We start from the raw sequence: 9,828 nt of genomic DNA on the forward strand, positions 1-9,828 counted from the left end.
GCTTGTGTGATATATATGTACACAATTTCATTGTTTTTAAAGAAAAAAATAGTATTTATTGGAACAAAAAGGGCCATTTTACAGCTGAACACAAAAAATTAAACAAAAAAAGTATTCATCATTGCAAAAAAACAAAAAAATTAATAACATAATTTAAAAAAATTAATACTTTGTTATTCGACCACCGCGTCTTATAACTTCTTTTAAACGGTTTGACATCGATTGGACTAATTTAGCGGTTATATTTTGGTCTATATTAGTCCATTCCTCCATTATCACCTGTTGCATTTGACTCTTGCTCGAAAAATTGCGCGTTCTCAATTTGCGTTCGAGATGTTCCCAAAGATGTTCAATTGGGTTCAAGTCGGGACTTTGAGGAGGAGTTTTAATGACTTTGGGGCAGTTATACAGCATCCACATCTTGGTATTTAAAGCAGAATGTTTGGGGTCATTATCTTGATAATATTGAAAGTTATTACCAAGCCCAAGTTTTACAGCACTATCTTTTAAATTCCTCTTTAAAATGTCAATGTAATACTTATGATCCATTACTCCATTAATAATTTCAAGATTTCCCGCTCCTGAAGCCGCCATACACCCCCAAACCATTAAACCACCTCCACTATGTTTTACAGTAGCAACTGTGTTTCGTTCTTCAAGCTCTGTATTTGGTTTTCTGTACACTACGACCTTTCCATCGCACCCAAAAAGATTAAACTTGCTCTCGTCTGCAAAAATGACTGTTTTCCAAAATGATTCGGGCTGTTTTACATACATTTTTGCGAAGTTTAGCCTTTTCACTCGGTTTATTTTATTTATAAAGGGCTTCTTGCGTGCAGTTCTTCCTCTGTAACTATGCCTTTTGAGTGTATTTCGAATTGTTTGTGTAGTAACTTCCTTCCCTAAATATTCCATAGTGTTTTTACGAAGAATGGTCGCAGTTGTCTTCGGAGTTTTCTGAACTTGCCGCACTAGCCAACGCACATCTCCAACTGAAAGTGCTTTTGGTCGACCAGATCTTGGTTTATTGTCAACAGTTTTCGTTTCTGTCCACTTTCTGATGATGGATTGTATAGTAGATCGTGGTCTATTTAATATTTCACTGATAGTTTTTTGAGTTAAACCATTCCTGTGGTGTTTTATTATCAAAACTTTTACCTCATCAGAAACCTCATTTTGCTTACGACCCATTTTGACAAAAACTATATTTTCAATGAAATTAAATATTTGCTGTCAAGGGCAAAGCCTCCTTTACTAAATAAAACAGAAAAGGGGGATTCCCAAATAATATTTGAATTTGACTTTGATGATAGCACATCAATGATGAATACTTTTTTTGTTCTGTTTTTGGTGTTATTATATAAAATTGCATTTTTTGCGCTAATTAAATTTATTTTTTGAATTTATTTTAAAACATATTACGAAAAATAAACTATTGCATAAAACTGCATTATTTGTTTACTTTAAATTTTCTTCAATTACCCAAAATAAGTGAATTTATTATCAATTTTGCTAATGATGAATACTTTTTTTGACCGCTGTATATATATATATATATATATATATATATATAGGTTTTTTCATATCGGTTTTAACCGTAAGCTTTCCATTTTGGATTGAAATTTTTGTATGGGTGTCTTCTGGCATATTTCTCCACAGCATTGTCCCAAAGAGCTATGGTTATGTTGGACTAGTATTTCTTAGTTTTGTATCGTTTCTGAGATTAAGCTGAGGTCTTCAAGCAGCTCATCATTTTCGCTACTAGCATAATTACCTCTGATAAAAGTTAGAACTTCAATTGTATTAAATTTTAGTTGATATATTTTTTTTTTTACTTTTTTATTTAATACATTTATGTATATTGACAACTTATTGTTCTATCATTTCTTTTATACAGCTCTTACCCTCCTGCAAGGTTGGACCCAAAGAACCTAATTTACGTACCAAAACTCAGAATATAATCAACAAATTGATTTGGATTATTGGCACATCACGTAATGCCATTTTGGTCATTGTATGCTGTGTTATGGGTGTGCTTCTGCATTCCTACAATGATGGAACTCCATTTAAAGTCATCGGTTATATACCTCAAGGTTTACCCTCATTCGCTTTGCCTCCCATACATTTGAATGTAAATCAAACAATAACGGGCAAAGAAGAATCCTTTTTGGATATGGTAAGAGGTATGGGATCCGGTCTGATAGTGATACCACTGATATCGCTCATGGAGAATATAGCTATTTGTAAAGCATTTGGTGAGTAGGGAACTGATATCAACTGATTTCATTTTGTAATTAATATTTTTATTATGCTTCAGCCAATGGCAAACCTGTGGATGCCTCTCAGGAGCTAATAGCTATTGGAGCTGCCAATATTGCCAATTCCTTTGTCCAGGGTTTCCCAGGAACTGGAGCCTTAAGTCGTGGTGCTGTTAATAATGCCAGTGGTGTTAGAACTCCTTTGAGCAATATCTACTCAGGAGCTTTGGTCATTTTATCCTTGATCTTTTTCACTCCCTATTTCTATTATATACCCAATGCCACTTTGGCTGCCATAATTATAGCCGCAGTAGTCTTTATGGTGGAGGTTAAGGTGGTCAAACCCATGTGGAGGGCAAAAAGTGAGTATAGAATGAACCATTAAAAGATTTTTTTAATCCTGTTTCATTGTTTTCTCTATCTCTTCCTTTACAGAAAGTGATCTTGTTCCTGGCTTGGTAACCTTTGTTGCTTGTTTAGTATTACCCCTGGAAATGGGAATTCTCATTGGAGTGGGCCTTAATGTCATCTTCATACTCTACAGTGCTGCCCGCCCCAAATTATCTGTGGACGTTTTAACCAGTCCTGGAGGCACCGAATATCTCATGATTACCCCCGATCGTTGTATTATATTCCCCTCCGTGGACTATGTCCGCAATTTGGTTAATAAGCAATCGCTGCGCAACAGCATACCAGTGGTCATAGATGCTTCTCATATTTATGGAGCTGATTTTACTGCGGCGACTGTCATCGAATCTCTTTTGAGGGATTTTGCTTCACGTCACCAATTGATTTTCTTCTATAACTTAAAGCCCAGTATTTGCAATCTCTTTGAAAGTTTATCGCCCACAGAATTTGTGGTCTACTATCAGGAGCAGCAATTGGATGAGCTGTTAAAGGAGAGGGACTATAGGCAGAGTAAAACAGATGGAACGGCAGCTGCGACGGCGATAGCGTTGACAGTTTAAAGTGATAATAGTTTTTAGGCATAATTAAGTGTTAAACACTTGGAACAGAGTGTGGACAAGGTCTCAAGGAAAGGAGTTACACATTGAACTCATGCAAGGTATAAGGGCCAAAAAGACCACTTATAGTAGTGAGTTGTAAGCCAGAACCCCTCCTCGCTTTTTTAGCAGCTCAATGTCTTTGTAGCTTCCTTTTCCTCTTTTGAGTGCTACTTATGTATCCTTTCTGGTTAATGGCTCCCCATAACCGCATGACAGAATTTATTTTAAGTATTCTTTTAATGACGATTTCTTGGAGAAACCTTTCTTTTTTTGTGCATAACATAGTCTTGTTTTAGTGATAACTCAGGTTAAATCCTCTTCCCATACATTTTAAGTTTGAAAACAAAACAAAAACGACGATTTTGTTTATTATCCTTTCTCCACCCTTAACCCAAGGGGAGGACAAAAACTCCATTCAAGAAGCTATTTTAGTGATATACAAAAATATTTTCCTTTGACAAAGAATTGTGAATACCTAGTTTTTTGTTTATTTTTGTTTTTATTTAAAAAAAAATGATGAAAAGATAGTATTAATATTTGTATAAAGTATATTTTTATAATTATTATTATATAGTTAGTATTATTAGTTGTAAGCTTGCAAAAAAATACCAACAACATTAGTGGCTAGTTCTTGTTTTATGTATGTAGTTTAAGTTAAAAAGAACACAAAACAAATAAAACCATAAAAGTTAAGAAAAAGATGACAATAAAATGTTAAAATATCAAATTAATTGAGTTTGTATTTCTTTTTTATTTGGCAAAGAATATTCAAGATAAAGCACGGATGAATAAATTTTTATGAGAAGAGCATCTCATTTACCTATCGCACAAGGATCCCAAAGGCAAAGGTGGTCTCAAAGCTGACCACTTTTAAGCATACATCAGCAGTCTGCAATCAGACTCACATACATATACAATTTTGGCAATTGTGATATGGTTGCCCAAAAAGTAATTGCGGATTTTTCATATAGTCGGCGTTGACAAATTTTTTCACTTGTGACTCTGTAATTGCATTCTTTCTTCTGTCAGTTATCAGCTGTTACTTTTAGCTTGCTTTAGAAAAAAAGTGTAAAACAAGTATATTTGATTAATGTTCATTCTAAGTATTATTTAAAATGCATTTACTTTCTTTTAAAAAATCCGCAATTACTTTTTGGGCAACCCAATATAAGAACGATGTCTTCTAGCCTTCTAGATTTGCAAATGATCACATTCGCTTCTTGAGTTGCGTAATAATAATCTAAAAAAACTAAATTTCCAACATTCTCACACAAAAATTCAACTTTAGTAGTTGGCTTCTCAAATTCTGTCATCCAAGACTCTTTCGTTTATTTCAGTTAACTTAAAATGCACGTGTCTCCGTAAACTTCGTATCGCTTTCTTCTTAAATCATTCAGACTATGACCTAATGACTTACGAATGTTAACATCGGCTAATTCAGTCTAAAGACTGACAGGCAAACAAATATAACAGCATATCCCTTGGGGAGTTTAGCGTTTCGCAATTTCCAGGTTTTAAGTTCGAAGGGCTTGCAAAGTCCAAACCGGTTTAAGTAAATGAAAGGGAGAACGTACATCTTTCTACAGGTAGGGCAGTCATTATTTGATGCCGAAGCCGGTGCAATGGCGAACGATGCTTTTAAAACGTATATCATAAAATTCCACACGAACATTGTCTGTTGCTCTACATGTAACAGGGTGATTTCTACAAACGGTTTGCAGTCTAGATTGTTCCGGCACTATGATAGGACACTTCTCATTCAAAGATGGTCTGTCGAAAACTCCGACGTATATGACATACAAAAGATAAATTATATATAGATAAAGAAGTTGAACTTCACACATAGACTGGTTGATGGCGCTTATGAATACAGATAAGTGAAAATTATCCAAGAACATGCCACAAGCATAATTCTGCTCTCAATGGCAAGCAGTTTGCGTCATTAGCACTTTCTAAATATGCATTATTTCCTTCCCCGTGAAGGAAACTATAAGGAGGCCACCGTAGCGCAGAGGTTAGCATGTCCGCCTATGACGTTGAACGCCTGGATTCGAATCCTGGCGAGACCATCAGAAAAATTTTCAGCGGTGGTTTTCCCCTCCTAATGCTGGCAACATTTGTGAGGTACTATGCCATGTAGAACTTCTCTCCAAAAAGGTGTCGCACTGCACTCATTGATATGTGAGAGTTTGCCCCCGATACTTAGTGGAATTTTCATGGGCAAAATTTCCAATTTGGAGGAAACTATAGCGTAATCCACGTATATAGGGTCATGACATAATTACCAGGTAGTGTACCGTAAACAGCTGAGTACAATTTTTTTCTTGCGAAGTGCACTATCTGTCAACGAATATTGGTTGCGTGTGTGTGTGTGTATTATAGTTAAGAACCATGGCATACACAATCAACGAAAAATGGCGCGAACTATGTATCTAGTTCGAAATCAAATCAGAGTTGCACTAATTACCGATGTTGACATATAGTGTTCTCAATATTTTGTTGTTGGGCAACTGCCGCTACCAGTAAATAAATATATCTTGTATAGGGTTTCGTTAGTCTTCCAATATGTGTACCTTTCTTTCTTTTATTTTTAATGTAAAATTATTTTTTTTAATTCTATAGGCAGAGCTGCTTGCCTTGAAGAAATATAAAATATTAACCGACACCTATAAGCTTGACATTTGCTGTCAAATTTTGAGAGCACAAAAAGTTCTCTGTTAGGGTTGGTATTTCATTCTGCTTTCAGAATAGCGGCGTACATTTTTAATTTGACAGCAGTTAAATGTATTTGTTTCCATACCAAAATACGTTTTTTATCTACACTTTTTGTTTTCTCTACTTCATTTAGTTTTTTTTCGCAAATATATGTATAAGGAAAATAAACCATTGTAACCAATTAAACATACACAAATGATGCGAGCAATGGTTTAAGTGTTGCCACTTTAATTTTTTTACCATTTTCCTCACTATAAACAGAGGACTACTTTTCCGCCTATTTGTAGCCAACGTTTTTTCATATGGAGTTTCACAGCATTCCACTTGAAAAGCGTAATAGAATACTCAGCTTTGTTGCCATCCGCTTTGATGACATACGTTTCCAACGTATAATACAAACGTCATAAACCTACCCAAAAAAAACTAGCTTTTGACAGAATTGAAAAACAATTAGAAAATCGTGCAATTAGTTCCAACTTTTGCGACGTTATGAATTGACAACACTGGTGCATTGGTTAGAACGTGTTCCTATAACACAAAACGTCTGACTTCCAATCCTGGCTAGAACATCAATAAACTTTTTTGATTTGTAAATAACTTAACGTGGTCAAACTGATACGGAAGACAGAGCGCTGATTATAAATCGATTTTAAATAAAAACTTTTTGAAAAATTTATATAGGCGCTATAGCAACAAAAACAAATCTAAAACAATGATATGTTGTCGAAACTAAACAAGAAGCATGGTGAAATTTCGAGGTTTATGGTGTTTACTACTGCTGAAAATCAAACATACAATAGTCTATGAAAAGTATTCATAACATTTATGCAAAACTTTCATAGCATATATGAGCATTTTCATAACATTTAAGAAAAAATTTCATTTAATTTATAATAATATTTATTATATTATTTATAAAATGTTTTTATTACATTTATAAAAAATAACAATAAAACCAAAAGCTTTGATAATTTATATAAAGTTTATTGAGATAAATTTTGTACATAAATCTAGGCAATCTGTTGATGTTGCAGTCACACTTGCGTGTGGAAGAGGGTATCGATTCTTGACTAGCCTCTGGGAAGGCTGGATCATTCCAATTCATAAAACCGACGCTGTACGCGAACACAAGTGTTCCACAGTTGAAAAAAAATATTGCTTCACGGCTACGTTTTTGTGTAAATTTTGATGGCCTACCAATGGCTTCACTTTGCAAAATATGTACTGATTTCTTACGCACCAATCCCTCGTACAGGCGATAGTCAGTTCGGGATGCTCCTAAAATGTAAAGATCTGTTGTTAGATTATGGAATTCTAATGAAATATCGCGTATCCTCAGATTTATTTCATGTTGGAAAAATTTTTTAGCACAAAAAAACTATATTATCGGCAGTACTTACTTTTTACACTTTTCACTTCACTGCAAAGTTAAAAACACCCAATAGCTTCAAGACGTACGTAGAATGAATGACGCAGAGATCTAACTGTGCATGTTGTTATGTTGTGCATTGTTGTCAGGTAAAACATGCATGTAGGTATGTGTGTGTGTTTCATCATTCTTTCTTTCGCACACAACAAAAGAATGTGAGCAAAAATGAACAATAGTGACAAAATGCTGAACCTTTCGAAGTATACGTTAAGTATAGTTTATTTGAACTTGACTTGGAGAATTCCCTCATCAAATTTTCGTACTTTGTACTTAGAGGGTAGGTGTAGGTAGGGTAGGACCATAGCATATTATGCAGAAAGCTTAAACAAGCACTGCAACCAAGCTAATATCGAACTACCTACGGGATCGTGTCCAGTCTGTCGTGGTAGAAAATCTCGTTTCCCCGCCATTGCATATAAAGCAGACTGACACATTTAAATATCAAAATCTATGCAGACGATGTACAAAAGTATCTGAGTTTCTCAAAGACTGAACTATGCCATGGAATAGAGAAGCTAAACACTGATTTAAGAAATATTCAAACCACTGCCAGGTGTGCGAATACCTTGTGCAAATTGGAAATAACGCTATCAAATAGGTATATAAAGCAAAAAATCTTGGTGTAATTACCAATCAAACAATAACATGGAAGAACCATATCAAAACAGCGACAGGCAAAAATTTCAGAATGTTAAGAACACTCTATAAAACGCATTTATAAAAACCACAGAACATCAGATCTCTTTAAGCGAAATCATATCTTGTCCCTATACTCCTATATGGTTGTGATTTGTTTATCTAATATAACTCGAGAAGCAGAAATCAGTTGGAAATGGCACATAAGATACATATGTCTATAGTCTAAAGAGATATGCAAGTTCAATGTTTACAAAAAAGTTACATGGTATCGCATTTGATTTACTCTTTATAATAACACTTTTAATAATTCATAAGTTAGTCTACAACAGAACTCCTGAAAATCTTTATGCCAAACTTAAAATTGGTAGATCTAGCAGACGAATTTTAATAGTAACCATTCCTCATATTCAATTTAGTGGCAACGCAAATTCTTTTAAAAAAGCTTCGTATGAATAATAATTTTGTAACCTTGTATTTATGTTAAGGGTTGTCCACGATCTGCTGATCTCATAGTTAACCCGGAAAGATTAACTATGACCACCACATGAGTTTGTCCTCTGAGCTCCGTTTTGTGTGGTGTTCAACTTTGTTGTAGCAGTGTGGTGTACACTGTGCCGGCAGCCCTAGTCGGGAGGTTCATCGTCATTACGAGAAGCTCAACTGAGAATTACCGAGCGTCGACAGCTTGCGGATAGTGGAATGCTCCGTTAATGCAATTGCAGTCCCGGACAATCAACGACGGGCGGTACTGACTGTTGCTTAAATATTGACTGCCTATGATACTCGATTTGACAAGGCGTTTATTGGCGCCTTTAAATAACCAATGGCCATAACGAAGCTTGATAAAACACTCGTCTAGACCTACTGGTTGCAATAGGTCAAAAAATTTAATAAAATCACAAAGGATGAAAGGATAATAACAATATTTGTTACAGAAAAACAAACTTAAGCCCAACTCGCCCACAAAGTAATTGTTGCTATTTTTTTCTAAAGTGTGTGAATGTTTTTCAAATGATTTCCAAAAACCACAGCAACACACTTCACTGCATTAAAAATATCCTTTTATTTCGTACTCCTTAAAAAACACATACACACTAGATTGTAAAAGTAATTTACCACTAAAACAAAGTATCTTCTGAACGTATATATTCTCCAATATCCGATTGATGGAAACAAACTGTTGTTATGGGATCGGCTGTTTTGCATTCTGTCGTCGATCGCGCTAAAACACCAAAACCCAATGGCAAGTCGTTCATGTTATAAACCATGACTCCTTGATACTGACCGGCATTTTCAGTGATACGACCCAAGCCAGATTTCGGTATGTGGTTGCCATATAAAAATTGTTGTTCAAATGAAGATTTTACCCACACTTTGTATTGCGCATAGGGGGCCAAATAGTAAAGGGCGGTAATATGGAATTTAAGCTTGTTCGTCTTGGAGAATTTGCCAAAGCAGGTACCGACACAAATCAATTTCTTGTGACCAAAACATTCGGACAGCTTCAATATCTTTTCGGAAACATAATACACACGATCTAAATGCTCCCGAAAGCAGTAAGTTCCATCAGGGCGGTCTATCAGTTGTTTGACATTAGTTCCAATGCTGAAAAGGTAAAGATAAAAAATGGCTTTAATATATATAACCAAGATTTGGAAATCTTACTATTTTGATAGCTTCTCGAATAAAATCTTTGCTCGTTCATCACTTAAGCGCTTCATTTTGTTATTATTATTTTATTATATATATATATGTGGAATTTAATTAATTTTTTAGGAAA

At 34.9% G+C, this 9,828-nt stretch overlaps 2 protein-coding genes and 1 long non-coding RNA gene across 8 annotated transcripts in view; 1 reads left to right on the plus strand and 2 right to left on the minus strand.

Annotated features, from left to right (window-relative positions):
* Positions 1–3,996, plus strand: part of LOC106081861 (sodium-independent sulfate anion transporter) — a 29,661-nt gene extending 25,665 nt beyond the window's left edge. For all 6 annotated transcript variants that reach the window (XM_013244101.2, XM_013244104.2, XM_059362653.1 and 3 more), the window contains 3 exons: positions 1,898–2,255; positions 2,318–2,620; positions 2,694–3,996. In XM_013244101.2, coding sequence (XP_013099555.2) covers positions 1,898–2,255; positions 2,318–2,620; positions 2,694–3,226 — 1,194 coding nt within the window. In that variant the 3' untranslated portion in view covers positions 3,227–3,996. The remainder of the gene's footprint in view (positions 1–1,897; positions 2,256–2,317; positions 2,621–2,693) is intronic.
* A 2,947-nt stretch (positions 3,997–6,943) lies between these two features.
* LOC106081837 (uncharacterized) lies at positions 6,944–7,437 on the minus strand. The gene is made up of 2 exons (XR_001220415.2): positions 7,381–7,437; positions 6,944–7,258 (listed from the first exon to the last, which is right to left on the minus strand). It is a non-coding gene; the product is annotated as an uncharacterized LOC106081837 (long non-coding RNA).
* Positions 7,438–9,092: 1,655 nt separating this feature from the next.
* Positions 9,093–9,828, minus strand: LOC106081836 (60S ribosome subunit biogenesis protein NIP7 homolog). Its single transcript, XM_013244051.2, has 2 exons — positions 9,714–9,828; positions 9,093–9,653 (listed from the first exon to the last, which is right to left on the minus strand). The coding sequence occupies exons 1-2, from the start codon at positions 9,767–9,769 to the stop codon at positions 9,167–9,169; spliced, it is 543 nt and encodes a 180-aa protein (XP_013099505.1). The 5' UTR covers positions 9,770–9,828; the 3' UTR covers positions 9,093–9,166.

The sequence above is a fragment of the Stomoxys calcitrans genome, chromosome 2 (genome assembly GCF_963082655.1).
Source record: "Stomoxys calcitrans chromosome 2, idStoCalc2.1, whole genome shotgun sequence".
In the NCBI taxonomy this organism is placed as follows: domain Eukaryota; kingdom Metazoa; phylum Arthropoda; class Insecta; order Diptera; family Muscidae; genus Stomoxys; species Stomoxys calcitrans.